The sequence below is a fragment of the Piliocolobus tephrosceles genome, chromosome 7 (assembly GCF_002776525.5).
Source record: "Piliocolobus tephrosceles isolate RC106 chromosome 7, ASM277652v3, whole genome shotgun sequence".
In the NCBI taxonomy this organism is placed as follows: domain Eukaryota; kingdom Metazoa; phylum Chordata; class Mammalia; order Primates; family Cercopithecidae; genus Piliocolobus; species Piliocolobus tephrosceles.
The window spans coordinates 136,213,072-136,233,461 of NC_045440.1; the positions used below are offsets into that span (position 1 = coordinate 136,213,072).

The 20,390-nt window shown below is 36.8% G+C and overlaps 1 protein-coding gene across 5 annotated transcripts in view; it reads right to left on the reverse strand.

The window, feature by feature from the left end:
* LRRC6 (leucine rich repeat containing 6) overlaps nucleotides 1-20,390 on the reverse strand; it is a 123,412-nt gene that overhangs the window by 50,580 nt on the left and 52,442 nt on the right. For all 5 annotated transcript variants that reach the window (XM_023222935.2, XM_023222951.2, XM_023222937.2 and 2 more), the window contains exons 4-6: nucleotides 11,808-11,980; nucleotides 6,517-6,740; nucleotides 19-201 (exon numbers count right to left, since the gene is read on the reverse strand). In XM_023222935.2, coding sequence (XP_023078703.2) covers nucleotides 19-201; nucleotides 6,517-6,740; nucleotides 11,808-11,980 — 580 coding nt within the window. The remainder of the gene's footprint in view (nucleotides 1-18; nucleotides 202-6,516; nucleotides 6,741-11,807; nucleotides 11,981-20,390) is intronic.

Consider the following 20,390-nt stretch of genomic DNA (forward strand, 5'->3'; position numbering starts at 1 on the left):
TAGGAAAGAATGAAATACCTTAATTTTTCCTGATTTTTCCGTTGTTTTTCCATGTGTCTAAGAGTTTCCAATCTCGATTCAGGAGTGAACAAGCAGGGCTTATTCCAGAATTCCAAGTCATCTTCACTGTTGTCTAATTTCTTCGTGTTGTGTTCCTCTGTGTCTGGTGCCTGTAGGTGGTCTTTGCTCTCTAAAGAGGAACTAGGAAAAACAGAGCACTTAAGAACAATAATGGATTCATGAGCTCCATCCTTAATGCTGGCCCTTTAATATCTACACACTTTTCTTATGTTATCTTCTTACCTTTGAATGATAAAGTGACTCTGAAAGACAGTCTATCCAGGCCTGGTTACCCTGGCCTGGATATGTAGTGAGATCAACCCAAGGCTGTTAATATTCATTACATTGAAAGGTTGAATGGGGCAGGCCTTCATCCTCTATCATCAGGAATATTGAGGTAATCAGATTCCAGGGTTCACAGACCTGACTGCTAAGAATCACCTGGGGAGCTTTATAAAAAGTACAGATTCCTGGGCTCTCATCAGAAAGCCTATCAGTAGATCTGAAGTAGTTCTGAAGTAGTCCTGGGAATCTGTGTTTTATATTTTGCAGGAGATTCTGAAGATCAGACAAGCAATCACCCCACCTCTAATCTCGTACCTGTCAATTACACTCTCCACACTACTCCCAGAGGGACTTTTCTAGCAGGCAAATGGGATCACATTATTTCTAGGTTTTTTAATGACTCTCTTATCTCCAAAATGTGCTTGTGGGACATATAACACTTTTTATAGTATGGCCTGTACCTAGTTTATTTTTCATGGATAACTTCTGATTATGTAGCTTTATATGGTAACAGGTCTCTCTTCCCTTTTATTCATGTTTTGCGAACTGTCAGAGAATTAAACAATGTCTCTATATGTCATCAAATGGGTATTATGTGAGATAGTCAACATTTGTTCAACATGGATCCCAAAAATATTTATTGAGCATCTTCAGTTGTGCCAGATACCAGAGATACAACCCTGGCCTACACAAACCATGACGCTACTTTCAGGGAGATCCTATTCTTGTGGCAAGAAAATGACATCATTCAAGCTATAAACATTAGGTATAGTCTCTCTCCCCTTACCTCTCCCTAGAATAGACACTTTATTAGATGACATTAAATGAAAAAAATTACATGATGCCTTTAATACCAACTATAGAAAATAGTAGGTACTCAATACATGTTGGGTTTTGTTATTGAATGAGGTGACAAGAAAGGCTCCTTTAGTTGATCTTCAAACTAAAGACATTTTCTTCATTTTGACAATATCTTTTCAAATATATTTTCTTTATCTCGAAAATATTGTGAAAGATATTTTTCAAAGGGATGAACCAAAAATACTAGAACATGAATTTTAAGTAGCATCAATAGAATATATAGTAAAATTCTGCTGTCTTTACCGATACAATGCAACTAAATATTTTAATAAGCAAAATAATGTAAATTGCTGAAAATAAATACATCATTTTGCTATACAGCTCCAGTTCTTTATGGTATTGAAAGAATAATGTATGAAGGTTAGATTATGTAGGTTAGATAATATTCTACAATATTCTAGATAATTGCCACTGAAATAATTGGTTCCATTCTCATTTAACCACTTAAATTATATTTTTCCTGGAAAGTGACTAATTGGTTCAATCTGGCCTTTTGCAATCTAAAATAATAATTATAAAAACATAAAAATAACAGTACTTAAGAAAAATTATCAGAGATATGAGCTAAATAACATAAGTCTCCAAGGAAAAATGCATATAAATATGTGCAGCTGGTTGATGAAACAAAGTGAGCTCATTAGTGTATGATCAAAAAAACTTTCTCTTCAACCACTGCCTTCAAACCTGCTCTCTCAGAACTCTCTACTCATCCATGAGCAGATCCCACAGCTCTGTAGTCACTTTTAAGAAAAGGATAATCTCAGCTAACCATTCACTTTCAGATACTAAAGGGTCTAAAGTTTAAGTAAAAGTTCAGACCTAAGTTTCAAATCGAAGCCATTCCCTCGCTCTCCAACCCATTCTCTCTCCTGGCCCTGTTTCAGATTGGGGTGTGCATGGGAAGAGGGACACCCTCTCCTACTTTTCATTGTCATCCATTCCTTCCTCTGAATCCCATACCACTGGGCCTCTTAGGTTCAGAGGCTTCCTGCCTTCAGAATTTGGGACCTGGGAAGATGAATGAGGAGAAGAAGGTGAACATCTCTTATATGACCACTCCTATTATAACCTGGCTATTGCTACCCTCGCTAGGACCAATATCCAGATACTGGCTTTCTCTTCCTGCAAGCACCTTTGTCATTCTTGGAGACACTACAAGAATCCTCCAAGTGTACTGTTCACTGTTGAGGTGGTCAATATACTTCCTGGCTCCTTTTGTGATAACTCCCCAGCTTCTGCCACTGATAATCCACCCCTGCAATAAGCAGCAGTTTCTTATTGCTGCTGTCCTATTGGACAGCATCTCTTCAAGACAGCTCAAATCCAGCTCTTCTACCGTATCTACTTGGTCTATACAATATTCGCAAATCCTGGCTGGGTGGGGTGGCTCACGCCTGTAATCCCAGCACTTTGGGAGGCCGAGGTGGGCATATCACGAGGTCAGGAGTGAGAGACTAGCCTGACCAACATAGTGAAATCCATCTCTACTAAAGATACAAAAATTACTCAGGCATGGTGGCACACACCTGTAATCCCAGCTACCCAGGAGGCTAAGGCAGGAGAATCGCCTGAACCCAGGAGGCAGAGGTTGCAGTGAGCTGAGATCGCATCATTGCACTCCAGCCTGGGAGACAGAGTGAGACTCTGTCTGGAAAAAAAAAAGATATTCACAAAATCCTTGCCACATGAAGTGTGAGCTGTTGCCATTAATACCTTCTTCCCTGATCCCTTTGCTCCAGGTCACTTTCTATCTTTTCAATTCTCCAGGCTGGAGGCAGGCTCTACCTAGTCAAGAGGTAAATGTTCATCTCCCTTTCTTGCAACCTCTGATTCTCTGGAGTATTTCTTCTTGAAGCCTTGAGAGGGAAATAACCTCCTACTCCTCACCAACTAATTCAATGATTCAGGATTTCAATGATTCTCCTCCAGAATGTCTATGTTTCTGTTCAAATGGGCTAAATAGGGTGAGAATGGTGAAGACTTAAGGATCAGCCAGGTCTATGGGGGAGGCAAGAAGGCACCTGCAAGAAACCCCACTGTAACCTTCTACTAAAATACAAGGAACAGATCATTTTAACTTTTGTAAACTTTTAGAAACCAAAGATAGTAAATTATCTCCAAGATATTGTATGTGCCTATTACATAACTTTGATGCAAAACAGCAGGAAAAAAATACAATGAGACAAGGATATTATAACATAAACTCACTTATGAACACAGGTTCAAATATTAAAATAAGATACTAGCAAAATCAATGGAGCAATGCATTAGCAAATAATCATGGACAAAGGATGTTTATCCCAGAAATTCAAGGATGGTTTAATATTAGAAATTGTATTAATGTAATTCAACACAGTAATGGAAAAACACTATTATCTCAATAAATTTGGGGAAAGCATTTAATAAAAATCAATATAATGGATGTGATGATAAAAGCTCTTCATCAACTGAGAATAGAAGGAAGCTTACCTAACAGGACCCAAAAACCCATAGCAAACATTATACTTAATGATGAGAAATTGCAAACATTCTTTTTAAAGTCAGAAACAAGATACAGATACCCATTCTTAATGCTACTATTCCACTCCATACTGGAGACCTTTGCAGGCAACATGAAGAAAATAAAGTAGAAGGAGAGGGATTGGAAAACAATTTTCAAGTTACTGCTTACAAATAATGTATTTTTCCAATTAGAAAATGCAGGATTGCCTCTTTCATAAAGGTTAGCAAGATTAACACAATATCAGTATACAGAAATAATTTGTCCCTTTAAATATCAGCAAAACCAATTACATCTATTTTTAAAATCTCATTCTACAAGATACTTAGAAATAGAGACAATGAAAGATGGTTTAAGACTTTTATAGTGAAAATTTAAAACCTCATTGAATGACTCAGAAGAAGGTCTAAGTAAATAGAGCTCTTCCAAAGTTCAGCAAGGAAAGAATCAATGTCATGAAGATGCCAACTTTCCCCCAATTAACATACAAATTAAATGCAATTTCAATCAAAATTCCACTAGGGATTTTTAAGGAATTTGATTAGCAGCAGATTCTAAAGCTCATACAGACAAGTAAGGAACTAAAAACAGCCAAGATAACTTTGAAAAATGAGAATATCTCCTACCAAATATCAAGATATGCTATAAATCTATACAAACTAAAACCAGGTAGAAGTGCTCCTATGGAACAGTCTAGGGAACTCAGAGATGAACCCATGAATACATGGTTTGAAGAGATTAGTAAGGGTGGCATTTCAGATCAGTGGGAAAAGAATAGCACCTTAATAAATGGTACAGAGACAATTAGCTACCCATATGAAAAACCATTAGTACCCTACCCTATACATTGGCAAAGGTTAATTCCAGATAAAAAGATACAAACAGATATGGTACTGGGATAAAGAAGCATTCCATAAACAAGACAAAAATGTACAAATAAGTTTAACTACATTAATTTTTTAAACTTCACAAAACACAAGCACTTATAATTAAAGACAAGTCACAGACTGGGAGAAGACATTTGTAAAGCACATAACCACCAAAGAATATATTTTTTATTTGTATCCAGAATATAAAAGAACTATCAATAAGAAAAACACTTAACAACTTATTTAAAACAAGTAGGGGACTTGAATAGAGGATATCTGAATAACCAACAAACATATAAAAGATATTTAAAATATACAAATTCACTAGTAACTATAGAAATGCAAATTAAATTTTTTAAAAATAGAGGATACTATATACTATGCAACACACTTGATGGGCCAATATTTTAAAATATATTATCCAGTATTGACAAAGATTGAAAACTCCTGTATATTGATATATTAGTATAAACTATTACAAGTACTCTAGAAAACAATTTGGCAGTATGTATAAAGTTGAAAAGATGTCATGATTGTTGTAGCAATGCCATTGCTAAATACCCTGAAGAAACTTTCATACCTGAACAAGGAGACAAGGGCAACATTGCTTGAATATCTCAACAAATGTTCAACATGGATTTAAGAAATATTTATTGGGCATCTTCTGTTGTGCCAGGCACCAGAGATACAGCCCTGGCCAAGATAGACCATGATGCTACTTTTAGGAGATTCTATTCTTGTGAGAATTGGAAATGGGAATAGGGAAAACAACGTGCATGGCTAGCCAAAGAGGGATAGCTGTGTCCAGGTTGACTGGCTGGCACCACTAGAAGGATCGCATGTGTTGTTGGAGCTGCTGCACCTTCTGATTGGTCAGGGCAAGTGAAAACTGGCTATTAACTATTTTGAATATTACCTCTGGGATAAATTATAATTTATTCATCCAACTGGATATTATTCTATACTTAAAATGAATTAGTTTTACATGTCTTCATATGCATAAATCTCAAAAACATAATGTTGCATGAAAAGCAAAGCTATAGAAAGATATCATTCATACTAAACACACATACTCAAACTACTATTGTTTAAGGAGGCATACTTGTGAAATAAAAGTATTAAAAATATGAATGAATCAACATGTATCAAATACGCGCCAGCTTCAGGATAGCAGACGCCACCAGGATGAAGAGAGGAATGGGATGAAGGGGAAGTACTTAAGGAGCTTCTACACTCTTAATGATATTTTATTTCTTATTTAAAAAAAGATCCAAAGCAAACATACAAACTATTGTCATTTATTAAATGTAGGTGGTAGAACTACAAGCTGCCTATATAACTATTTTCGAACATTTATGTATGTCTGAAATACTTTATAAGTATTATTTCCCCAATTTTAAGGGATTCTGTTATCTAAATACCTTATACTTTAACTGTATGGAATCAAATCAACTGACTATAGTTGCAATTCACTTAAAATAAATAAACATGAAAATTTTAATTTAAAAAAGTTATTAATCATATTAAAAATGTATTCAGTATATAATTAAGAAAATAGAAGGTTGTATGATACGATTAGAATTATTCAAATTATAATAATGTGATTTGTATTTAACTTTTCTAAAATACTCCTAGTTTGTAAATCAAAGTACACCTGTTAATTCATCTTTTCTGTATATATTTTATGGATTTTTCTGAGAATAAGTTTAGACGGAAATTAAAGTTGCTAGTTTAAAAAGGAATTTTTCCCCCAAGGAAAGAAAGCCTTACAGAATTGTCACAAGCAATGGGATGCTCATATTCTTCCATCCAAAATTCACATCATATTTTATTCTTCAAATTAATCCGGAATATAAGTGTACTGCAAAGAACTTGGAAAGAGAATACAGTTTGCTGCTTTTAACAAAAGTTGACTAGAAAGTAAAATAATAATTTACATACGGAGTAGCATTGACGTCTGTGTACCAACGTCCGTCAAAGCCTGCGTTACTTCTCTTGTCTTCCTTTTTATCCTCTTCTTGGTGTTTCCTCTGAGCCTCTTCCTTGAGTTTGGCTCGTTTAAGACAGTGATCTTTTTCCTGCTCTCTGATTTGTGGTTCAATTACTGAATACTCCTGCAATGCCTTAATCCTTTCTGAAGGCTCTATTTCTTTACCATCCAACCACTGAAACAAAAACCAATAAATATAGTACAATTGTTCAAAAGTAGCAGTGTGAATCAGCCCCAGGTTGATTTCGATTAGAACTTTTGAAACTTAGAAATAATAATACACCATAGTGATAGAGAATTAAAACAATATAATTAATGGGAAATATCAGAACATTGTTCTAAATCAATGTTTATTTCATACAATTTACACAGTTTTAAAAATATCTTTACTGGTAATAATAATGATTAGGTCTTCTGTTAAAAATGATAATTAATACAAGCTCTCAAAATATTTTATGTTAATTTTATAATTGCTCACTATGTCAAAAATGTCAATGCCTAAGTCAAATCATAGCTTCAAAGTACAACGATGGCACTTCTCAAAAGCTCTCTACAGAAAAAAAAAGGCCTTGAATATTACGCATGATTGGGCTCTAATACAAATGAGCCCATGTTTCACCCTTAACAAGATAGATAGGCTATTGTTACAGCATTGTTTACATCTGATACTTCAATTATGATTTTCCAAAGTAAAATGTTAAAATAAAAGTGTCAATTAAAACCTAAAATGTTAGAGCTAACAGTTTAAAGATACCTATTTATCTACCCAGCCTTATTCTGCAAAATGAGGTGAGGTATTTAGGAAGGTGTGGTTGGAAGATAATGGTTCCCCAAGAATGTCCACGTTCTAATCTCCATGAATGTTACCTTACATGGCAAAAGGGGCTTTACAGGTTTGATTAGGTTAAGGATCTTGGATGATCAGGGTGATTCTTGTAAGGACCACAGAGGTCCTTACAAGTATGAAAGAGAGACATGAGTGTTAGAGTTAGGGAGAGATGTAAAGTTGGCATACTGACGTCTTTGGAGATGGAGGAAGAGGCCATGAGCCTAAAAATGCAGGTATCCTCTAGAAGCTGAAAGGGGCAAAGTAAGGGATTCTCTCCTAGAGCCTGAAGAAAGAATAGCCCTGCCAACACCTTGATTTTAGCCCAGTGAAACCATTTCAGGCTTTTGATCTCCAGAATCATAAGGTAATACATTTGTATTGTTTTAAGTCACTACATTTGTCTCAATTTGTTACAGCAGCAATAAGAAACATATAAAAGGGGAAAAAAATACACAGAAAGATTTAGTAAAATACAAATTAAAAAATTATTAGAATCAGCTGAATTATAAGTCAAAATTATGTAGAGATTTGGTAAAAAGATAATTCCAAATATGTTTTGGTCATAAGAACTGATATGGTTGCTATAGATGGGCTGCAGATTTGGTTCTGAGCTTCTTGGCAGCCAAAGCCAAATAGAAAAACATAATTAGTTACACAGTTTTCATGGTCTTTAAGGAAAAAATACAGTTTGTAGCTTCCCTCTAACATGCAGCTCTAAAACACATTGCTAGCACAGAGTTTCATAATGGAGACCTTGAGAGATGTCAGGCATTGTTTCTCTAGAAATATGTCCATACAGTCACAGGTTTCATAAGGCTGTTTCTTGTAGTATCCTTCAATAAAGGCATCCTCATACCATTATGTATGAGACCATAATGATAAACCTAATGCAATAAAACCTATTATTTAAGGCATTAAGTAATTGTGGTCCACATACTTAATCTGATCTAGTTTAATACAGGGTTGGGATCAAATCAATTTGGAAATTTTGGGATAAATGAAATTTACTTATTTTGTAAGTATACATAAGTAAATACATTAATATAAATATATGAATCAACATAACTATAAATATATTTATATATAATTAATACTATATAAATACAGCACTTTCACAAATTTCTGTTAAGTCATCCAATTTGTAGTACTTTGTTATATTAATTTATATAGTATAATTTACATATAAATATATATTATTAACATAAATACATTATATATAACTGTGTATTATAATAAGCTAGAAAACTCTAGCTTATTATAGATAATTTCTTTCGACTGGGATTTTTTCCCAACAGAACCCTGGGGAGCAAGGTGATCTTTTCTTCCTTGTAATTGAAGTACACTGATTGACTGATTGATTGATTGATTTCTGTCTTATAAACGATTTAAGTCTATTTTGACTTAATTAGCACTACTATTCCTAAAAGTCTATGACAACTGAACCCTCCGTCACTTTACTGACAGGAGGCAAAAGACCTCATATTAATAACTAATGACAAGTTTGGCACTGTACCCCAGCACCTATTCTAGGAACCTCACTTTTTTTTACTGATTTCTGTTAGTCTTTGAAATTGGCCCACATTTCCTTCAAGCCAAAATCACATCTGAGTTTAGAAGGCCTAAGAATCATCGATTTAGTTTTAAGCTGAGCGTTTCTTTATCTTTCTTCACCTAGGATTCCTGCAGCACAAAGGTGGAGTGTCCACACTTATTGATAATAACTGTGCAAGTGCTGAGGCAGAGAAAGAGACACTAAGATGTATTGAAGGCCTCACAGAACTCCCTTGAAGTAGGAATTATGATCCCACTATACATCAGTAAAATGAGGCACGCAATTCACAGGCAGTGGAAGCAGGTGTCAGACCTTGGTTTGTCTGCTAACAAATTTGTTTTCCACTGTACTGTGGGGTCTACCTACTTCTGGAGTGGCTCAGACACTGGGAAGAAAATCCTTGAAAAGGGCTGACTCTCCTCACACCTCTTCTACGTGACTATCTAAAATAACTACTCTGCTGTTATGGGTTGAATTGATAAAAAAAAGATGTTGAAGTCCTAACCCCCAGTAGCTCAAATCATGGACTTTTTGGCAACAGGGTCATTATGGATGTAATTCGTTGAGACTAAATCATACTGAAGCAGGTGGGCCCCAAGCCAATATAACTGGTGTCTTTATAAAGAGAGAGCCCTGTGAAGAGGAAGGCAGGGACCCTCAGGGCAATGTGTCTACAAGCTCAAGAATGCCAAAGATTGGCCGGCAAATCAGCAGAAGCTAGGGGGGAGGCATGGAGCAGATTCTCCCTTGCAGCCCGTGGAAGGAACCAACCCTATCAACATCTTGAACTTGAACGTCTGGCCTTCAGAGCTATAAGATGACATATTTCTGTTGTTTAAGCCATCTAGTTTGCAGTACTTTGTTACAGCAGCCCTAGGAAAATAATATATTTATTAACACAATTCCTTTCAAGCAGCTCACAAGCTTTCAAGGAAATGGTAATTAAGATTCTATCGTATATCAAACTATTTTAAAATATTAATAAATATATGCATGCTATTTTTCAAAATGGGGTTGTTTTCTATTGAAGCAGTTGATTTGGAGAAGTCTTTCTGAAAGGAAAGACTTGATCCAAAGCCTGTAATTTAACCCAGAGAGAAGCAGTGAGTGTGGGTATAGTGTGAATGGTGGAGGCATCAAGGTTGGACTCATTAGGTTCAAATCCCACTGGTGTCACTTGCCAGATGTGTCAGCCTAAACAAGCAGCATTAACTCCCCGAACTCTGAATGCACCTAATTGTCTCCCTGAATGGGTCTGGGAGGATCAGAAACACTGTGCATAAAGTACCTGGCACAACCTCTGACCCTGTCTGCAGCAGCCATATGATGGCTCTCACACCTCTAGCCTGACCAGGCTCAGCTGTGGCACTGACACAGGCTCAGCTGTGGTGGCCATGAGGACTCCCTGACCCTTAGCCCTTCCAAGGGCATGGCTCACAGCATTACACTATAAGATCTAGTTCTGATAGTCGGGGTCTCATCAGCTCATTTTCTAGGAAATCACTGTATAATAACGATCAGTTTAGGTTACATATGAGACAATTTATTATTTATTCTATATTCAAATACCTGAATCACTCATTCTCTTAATCTGAGAAATTTTACATTAGAAGAAATGTGTTCCATTAATCCAGCAGTCAGCAGTCTCTTGACCGCAGAGAACACAGAAGTCTAAGAAACAAATATCCTTTCAGAACTGAAAAAATGCCTGTTGCACAGGCGATGTATCCATGCATTCTCTTTCCAGGAACATGGAGCCACATGCAGGCTGGGAACTCTTGGAATTACATGAAACTTAACATTGCTATTTTAATATTCTCTGTTGTATGATTTCTCAGGAAATAATATTTTTTCCTCAGTTCTAAAATTATTTGATTGGGGGGATATGGTATAAGAGTAACATAAACAGTCGTGGTTGTCAAACGAGGTCCCTGCACCAGCACTTACAGATTTTGTTAGAAATGTGAAATCTCAGGCCCCATGTCAGACCTGACCCAGAAACCCTGGGCGAGGAGCACAGCAGTCTGTGTTTTGAAAAGGCCTCCACGTGTTCTGACGCACACCAAAGACTGTGAACTTGCCGGGCACAGCAGTTCATGCCTATAATCCCAGCACTTTGGGAGGCCGAGGCAGGGGGATCACCTGAGGTCAGGAGTTCAAGACTAGCCTGGCCAACATGGTGAAATCTCATCTCTACTAAAAATACAAAAGTAGGCGGATGTGGTGGCACATGCCTGTAATCCCAGCTACTTGGGAAGCTGAGGCAGGAGAATTACTTGAACCTGGGAGGCATAGGTTGCAGTGAACTGAGATCATGCCATTGTACTCCAGCCTGAGCAAGAAGAGAACAAGAGTGAAACTCCTTCTCAAAGAAAAAAAAAAAAAGAAAAATTAAAACAAGACTGTGAACCACTGCTACAGAGAAAATGTTAAGAAAAAGCAATGATAAAAAATAATAATTATAAAAGCACACTAGCTTAAGACTATGTAATACAAAGGTACATAGCTGTAGCTACTTCTAAAACCCTAAACTTTTGGTTTGCTACAAGTAATAATGAATTCTAATCAGTGATGATGAATGTTCTTTGTAACTATGATTTCAACTCATTGAGAAAAAGTCAAATTAAGTTCTGTATGTTTTGGATGAGAAAGGTGAAAAATATGCAATTTATTTTTCAGGGATTTATTAAAACTATTCAAACAATATTAAAGGTCTAGCCATTCAGATAATTACTTTGGGCTCTTTGGAATATTCCATTATCTGAAACAACACATTCATTGTTGCTGCAAGTAAAGCAGGAATGATTGTAGTTGCTCATGCTCATTTCTCTGTGATTTCTGCACCATTAAAATAACCATACCTTTAATTGTGGAAGAGTTGCTACCACGAACTCTCTATAGTGGTCAAAGGAAGCACATGGGTTCCCCATGAGAAAGAGCTCCTTCAGATGGATATTGTGCTTCAAGGTTTTAATGCTGCTCAGCTCTCCAATGAAATTTACAGTCAAGTCAAGTTTTGCCAGCTCTTCGCATCCTGTTGAGAAAAATAAAATGAAAACAAAGCAAATACAGAAAAATCACAGTGGTAATAAAACATGTTTAATTAAGTTCTGTATGTAATAGCACATAATAGAAGTAACAGTTGTAGAATTTTCAGTCTGCTGATTTATTGCATTGCTTACCATGAAGTGATTCTTCAGAAATATCAACTCAAAGGCTTCATCTTAACTTATTTTTCTATTTCTGTCTCCCTTATTTTCACCCTCTGAGTCCTTCCAGCCAGGGGAAATCACTTTCCCTGCTCACAACAAGACTGGCTAATTTTTTTTGATTTGGTCACTAACTGGCATGAAAAAAGCAAAAGTATAAGCTGCTACTACAGTGGGTGCTACCTCAGAACAAAACTCCTACTAGAGAGGGTACCTGGAACCTGTCCTCTTGAGTTTTAGCAGGTCGGTAGGACATATTTCATCTTGGAGGGTGATAGTGGAAAGTTTCTCCAAAAAGAAAGGCATTTCATAAAACCAGTGCATCAGAACCAATATTTGCAAAGTCACCTAGCAGAGAGAGAATGGCTCTAAGGCCACCAAGAACTGAACTGAAGGTATTAACAAAAGTGAAGAATAAGATGTTTTGATGTTCAAAGGAATAATAGAAAAAGGGTGAGTCACTGAAGTAGGGTTTTATAGTAAATCTGACCCATCCACTTTCATTACAGAGATAGCCAGATGCTATAGAAACTGGAATAGAATCTAAATTTGAATTTGAATTAATCCCCTCATTCACATTCCATGCAAATTTGGTGGCTAGGAGTCCAGACTTGGGAATTAGACAGATAAAAGTTCAAGTGCTTCCTCTACCTCATCCTTGCTAACGTGACCTTGGGTAAGTTACAAGCTTCAGCCTGCTCATCTATAGAATTATAATAGTATTGGTACCAGAGTCAGAAGTTGTGAAAATAACATAAGATGACTCATGTAAAGCGCTTAGCATAATGCTTGCCACCGAGAGTGTCAGTAAACATGAGCTATGATTAGAATAGCTCAATGAGCACTCTAATTATCATATGACTTCTTGGACAATGTACCTACAGGGAAAGAAGCAAGCACAGCTGTCTCATGAGCAGAAACCTTATAGTTTATTTCTGTGAACTAAGAAGAGTTGACCTAGTTTAGGCAGCAGCCTTTGTGGGCTGGGTTCAATATAAGATTATCTCTCACTATGACTGCTTCATGCTTGTGGGATTAACATGGCAGATTTTGCAACCTCCAATGTCTAGAAAGCCTTCCCCAGCTAATACCCCAGGTCCGCCTTGTTCTGCATTTATTTCTTCAAAGTTCTATACACCTTTCCATTATGATTCCTTATTATGTACTTTTTTGTAATTTTTCTGTGGCTATATAATTTAGAGTGAATTTCAGTTCCTGATGGATTAATGCCATCAATATGAACTTGATTTGGATTGGTTTACAGCTATGCAACTGTCTCACCTTTGGTGAGGTTTCCTCATTTCTGAAGCCTATATAATGGAATCAACTTCATTAAATGATGGTGTTCTCTCCCTGTTCCCTTATTCTATCACCTGACTCAATCTTGTCCAGAATTTCATGTTTTCTTCTTATTAAGTCAGACCCCAAGCCAATCTCCTCCAAATAAGCTACCTCTACCTTAGAACTTTCAGATGTATGACCTCACTCTATATCCATCTATCCATTCATTCATCCACCCACGCGGGAGTTACAGGGTGCCTGCTACATAGATGTTGCTAAGCAAGGTCTTTAGAATAAACTGATTAAAAAGAAAAAAAAAAAAACATAGTCCCTGAGTTCACACTTATGTCTAACATAGAGAAAATATAAAAAGAGAAAAAAAACACAAGGAAAAGAAAATTAAATGTGCAAACACAGAATCCAGAAGTAGGCAATGCCCATTAGACATTGAAAGCTACCCTAAACCTGTATTCATTGGTTCTTTCTCAATTCCCATTCATTGCTCAACCCATTGTTCCTGGCATTCTATAAGATCTGCTTCTCTAAAGGTGACCAAGGACCATGATATTAGCAGTCTAATCGACCTTCTTCAACCCACTTTTCACTAGAACAATCTGCTGCATATAGCACAATTATTCATGAATTATCTCTTAAAATTCTCAGCCATCTTGGTAACAGTGATACTACTCTCTTCTTGTTCTCCTTATAATGTAGTCTGTTCTTCTTCATCTCTTTCATAAACTTCTCTATCCCTTCAATGGTGATATATCCCAGAGTTCCACCCTTGACCCAGTATTTTCTGTCATCCATCATCTTCTTGATGACAACAGTCATGGTTATTGGTTTAACCAACCCCAGATTCTGATGATTTCCAAATGATAACCCACTACCTGAATATCATACTCCTATTTCCAAATGTCTGCAAGACATATTACATTCAACATGTTCAAAATGGAATTCTCCCTATTTCCTCTGATTCTCTATTCCTTAACACAGCTTCTCTGCCTTGTTTACGTCTAAACTCTTTCAATACCATCACTATTTTGGTTTTAGACATGAATTTGATACATCTAAGGGTCAAGACATAAATTTAAATGTTAAATTACTCTCTTAACTCCTTCATGTCATTAGCCAAGCCCCAGAGACCTTAACTCCTAAATTTTACCATATACTTCCTGTCTACTATAATCCTATTATCCATACCCCAGGTTCTTATCACCTTTTGTAATGAAATATGGTAATAATCTCCTTCGTATACTTATTTCAAGAATATAAACAGTTTGAAAGGAAAGAATAGATAAAAGTAGGAAAAGAAAAGAGGAGTCTGGAACTTCTTGATGTACTACTAAGCAAGAAAGTACTCAAAAAAAGATAAGAACATTTTAAAATGTCAGAAGACATTTCAAATGTCAGAAGAGTCTACTTGGAAGGGCTTCTGTAGCCAAACCTGGAACATTGTGATCATTAAACTAAATAACGGTGGTAACATAATTCGTTGAATAAAACAAGAATCCATGAGTCCATGCCAATATAAGAAATATAAATAAATTGGGGGAGAAGGCAAAGCTTTTTCTTAAAGAAGAATGTCATCTAATAAATATAAAAAGAATGATGGAATGAAAACAAGTCATTAGAATGTTAAAACCAGTGCATGAAAGTATGATGAGGAATAGGATATTTACATAATGTTCAAGTATCTTCCCACAAATTACTCATTGGTTAAAAGTGAAATATAGTAATGTTACAGTAGAGAAACCTGGTAGACACTGTCTTTTCTTTGGTTCTTTTTATGGCAATCAGATACTCTCTAACACACATATTGTTTCATTTTAATTTTGTGTACATCCTTTGTCATATTTGATGTTTTTCTTTTTTTGTTTGAGTGTTTATGACCTGTCTTCCCCATTAGAATTTAAGCTCCATGGAGAGGGGAAGATTGACTTGTTAATTACTTTATTTCCCACATGTAAAAGATTCCTGGGCATAAGATAGAAGGTCAAGAAATACTTGTAGAAGAAATGAAGAGACTGGAGGAGGAAGAGAGGGAAGGAGAAAAGAAAGAATGAGAGAGAAAGACAAAGAAGGAAAATGGGTAAGTGCAGCAGACAAGTCAACAGATAGATTAGTTAGTTGGCTCAGGTGAAAACTAAAGGAAAGACAACTTTAAAGATAATTGAGCAACTGAGGGGAAAATGGAATTGACAAGACTGAGTGTAGGTGACTATTATAGTTGGACATTAAATTCTAGTAAATATAATTACATGATATAAAATAAATAAGCACATGTAGGAAGAGACTCAATGTAGAAAAATGGTTAAGCAAACTCTAATACATCTATTCAATGTTTAATGTTATAAGGGCATCTAAAATGATGGTTAGCATGGAAGAGCAGAGCTCATGATATAATGAAAATGGAAAAAGCAAGATATAACATTGCCCATGTGCTAAAATTACAACAATGTAAAAGGCAGAAAAATAAATACAGCAAAATGATAATAGCAATGGTGGAATTAAGATTAAACATCATTCTATTTTTCAAAATTTTGCAACATGGTTATACTTGGGAATTTTTTAAAGTATACAAATAGATAAAATACATAAAACTGACAGAAAACTAAGATATAAGTTAGCATAGTTTTCTCAAATGTGATAAGTATGCTCCAGGTACATAATAAGCTTATTAACTACATGGCTAATATTTATTTGCTGTTGACTATATTAAGCTCTTCCATACACAGTATCTTATTCAATCCTAACATCATGCCTATGAGAGAAATATCACAATTACTATCTTTATTTGAAGGTCAGATAGCTTAGTGTGGGCACTTGGCTCCGAGATGCCCATCATTATGTGCATGCATGCCATTTCTCAGGGAGAGATGGCATTGAATCCTTCCGCCTTCTCTCTGCATTGGGGCTGGCCCCAGGGACTTGCCTGATCAACGAACTGGGGCACCACTGAAGCTCTGGGACTGTCTAGATGTCTGAAATGCTCACACTGGAAGGACTGCCCTACAAACAATTGCTCTGGGACATGTCAGAAGCCAGATCAAGTGTCTGGCTACCTTTACTCCACCACGCTCAGAGACCCTGAGCCACCTGGAGAATCGTAAAGGCAGTGAGAGAGAACAAAACCTGCTTCTGTGGAAAGAAACACGCCCAGAAGCGGCGCCAGATGGTAACTGAAGCAACCATCTTGGAGGTGTATCCTCCAGCAACGGCTGCTTCTGGGATCTATCTGGCAATAGATACTTGCAACTGCAATGCAAATGAGCTAAGGAATTACCAAAATTTACACAGCTCCTAAATGGATGAGTTGGGATTTGGACCCAGGTTGGCCCACCTGAAAAGATTCTCTGAACTGATATGTTAGAGCAGCGGTCTCCACCCTTTTTGGCACCAGGGACTAGTTACATGGAAGACCATTTTTCCACGGATGGTGGGGTGGGATGCTTTCGGGATGAAACTGTTTCACCTCAGATCATCAGGCATTAGTTAAGTTCTCATAGGAGCACGCAACCTACATCCCTCGCAAGATCAGTTCACAATAGGGCTCCGCTCCTATGAGGATCTAAAGCAGTGGCTGTTTGGACAGGAGGTGGAGCTCAGACACTACCGCCCTCTTGGCCCACTGCTCACCTGCTGTGCGGTGGCTTCCTAACAGGCCAGAGGTATCGGTCCTCGCCAGGGTTTGGGGACCCCTGTGCTAGACAGTTTCTTTGCCAGTGTTAGCTATTTATTACTAAAATATCATCATCATCTTCATCTTAAAATTCTCAAGCTACAATTCTGTGGAACACATATTTGAGTCTGTAAGTAAAAGCAGTTGTCACCAGCCAGCAGAGGTGTGGCCCAGGACTGACCTGCCTGGAATTCATGACACAGGTGGAGACGGGCAGACCAGCTTGGAAGAAGGCAGGAGGAGGCAGGTGGGATAAGAAAGGCCAGAGATTAGATGTGGGAGAGTTGGGCAGCAAGTGTAACATCTCCTCCCAACACAGAGTTAATTCAAAAGACCAGTCCCTGTAAATGGGTCCATATCCGATATCTCATTATGATATCCTGTTAATGTTATATGAAAATACACGGAGGGTGGGTAGGAGAAAATTGAGAACTTTGTGGATGGTGTGAGAGAACAAAATCTGCATCTTCTGCATTGGGAAGTCAATAGATGACATCTAAAATAGGAATATCAAGAAATAGCAGATAAGCATGATGTAAGTGCAATACTTGGGAGATAAGCATAATACCGAGTGCATTATTTAGACACTTGTAATAGAACAAGGAAGGGGAATTGCGAGTAGCTACCTCTAGGCAGTAGGACTTAGAGGTCTGAGGGGACTGACAAAGGACGTAAGTATAGCACTGTGACCTTGTGAACTATTATATTACTATGCTAAAAATATTGATTGTGCAAAAGATAAATATCCAAAATGTACAAGAACAAATACATGCTTTTATATATTCTAGATTTACTATATAGGTGAAAGAAATTCATTAACTTCACATCTTCAAAAATAATTATATAAATGAAAGGTAGAAACAAAATCATTATTTCTATTAAATTAATAAAAACGCAGATAATATTAAAAACATATCGGCAAGCCTGTGACATAAGAGTTATACCTTTCAGCATGCAGTCTGTCAATATATAAAATAGGCTTTTAAATTCTTTTTTCCTCCATTGCTAGAATTTCATCTAGGGGAAAAAAGTCTGAGCCAAATATCTCAACTGGAAACAGAGGTAACTCGTACAATTCTGTTCAGAACAGTTATATTCATAATAACAAACATAATTAAAAACATCTCCAGCACCAAACAATAAGGTTGCATTTAAAACACATCAATAAACTTGATAATGCAGTTGTTAAATTATAAAAATGTAGACTCAGTCACTATATGAAGGATGTGTACAAAACTATATCTATAAATAAAACTAAGTCTATATCTCTATGTTTGCATGTTTATTTTACATCGGCAAAATGACAGATGAATTTTATAAATGTGGAAGATATATTTGGGGTAAACTGACTTAAGATAGGTTAGGTGGCATTTCTTAAGTTTAATTTAGGAGGCTCTGGAAGACATTTTAATTACATTTTTCTTTCATATAAGAAAAGAGTGACATTTGAAAGATTCCAATGAGGTAAAAATGTCATATATCTTTGGATGTTGCTATAATTTTGTAGATAAGGAACGCTCCAAATGTTCATTATATCTTTCAGAGTGTCAAATTGTAATGTCTACTTGGCCTACAATTAAGAAATTAAACTACGTTTGTCATCCTAAACATGAGCAATTCTTGCCAAACTGACCAAACTTGAGAAAATCTCGTCTCTGGAGTTCGACACTGCTTCCTTCAGTGGAGTCCCAGCCTCTATCTCCTGTTCTGCGGAGATCCAGCTCAGTGACCCTCTGGCATCTAAAAGTCACGGAAATCAACAATACTGACTGCCCAAGGTGGGTGGGGGAGCTCATGCTATGGGAAATTCCGCCTCTCCTTCTAGGTTAGGGTAAGGGATGGAAAACAAAAGCACTTTATTCTACCCTGGTGAATCCTCAACAGGAGGAAAAAAAAAAAAAAGATACTAGCTATGTTTTTGCCATCCAAGGAAAAAAAGTAAAAAAGCAAAACAACTTATTTTTTAAATTATTTTGAGATTTACTTAAGCAGGTGGGCTGAAGGTGTACCCCCATCTTCCTCCTCTGTCACCTCAAGCCCTTAAAATTAAACAAAAGTACACATTTGCCAGCAGATGGGATGCATTCTCTATTCCCACTATCCCCCTCCACCAACCTCACCAAACAATCCTACCCAGTTCATCCGTGTTAAAGCTGGAAAGCAGAGCACAAAAAGACCTGTCCAGGTAAAAGGCAGGAGTGGGGCTGGCCTGCAGTTTGCCAAGCTCAAAAAGACAATAGTGACGATGCTGCCCTCTAGTGGTAGATAAATAAAACAAATCACACAAACAGAACTCATATTGCGTAAGAATACTTCACAAAACTAACAAGCGCTGGACAACCGAGCCAAGAGTCCCAGTTTTAATTATTTCTTTGTCATTTTAGATAGAAAATTCATTACCACAAAACATGGACATAGAGTAAATATTGTTATTCCATTTGTTCACAGGAGAATAGGGCTGTAAAATGTTAGCTGGGAGAGAGCAATGACTCCACTTCTAATGCAGAAAAATGCCAATGATGAAAAGGATCATCTTGATCCCAGGACTGAGGCCAGGTTTGAGGGCTTTGGTAATGGTAATTTTTTGAGAACAAAAAATGAAAATATATGAGGCAGATTTATGTAATTGTAAATACATAACCTTGATAATCACTGGAATATCCATCCATTTTTACCCTAGTAGGCAAATAGGCTAAAATCCACCATGACATGAGTAAAGTCCTCCTAATTTCAGCTATTAGTAGATGGCAATGGGGTGAAGAGAACAGGTTTCTGCCTCTATTCCATGGCCCTGCACTCTAAAGTGAAGTCTGCCAGTCAGCATGCCCCACCCACTGGCAGAGTGCACAGTGGTTCTGCCAGGCAGGCTGAGGCTGGATAGGCAAGCAGAACCTTACAACTGCAGAATAAGTCACACAAGCCACCTAACACACGAAATCCTTTGTGACTGTAATCAGACACCAAATGTTACCAGACATTTAGAAAAACATAGCACAAGTTAGAAGTCTGCAAAATAAAACAGAAAACCTCAGATGAAGAAGATAATTCAGGGGATGGAAAAAAAATGGCAGTGAAAAGTTCTAATGAGTATCTCCAAAGAGATTTAGAAGATATCTCATCCATAAAATAAGAATACACACCACAGGAACGAAATAATCAGAACATAGAAGTAAGTTCAGAAGAATAAAAAGCATGGCCAAAATTCACATATACACCATGGAATACTATTCAGCCATAAAAAAGGGTGAGTTCCCCTTTTTTTTTGCAGGGAC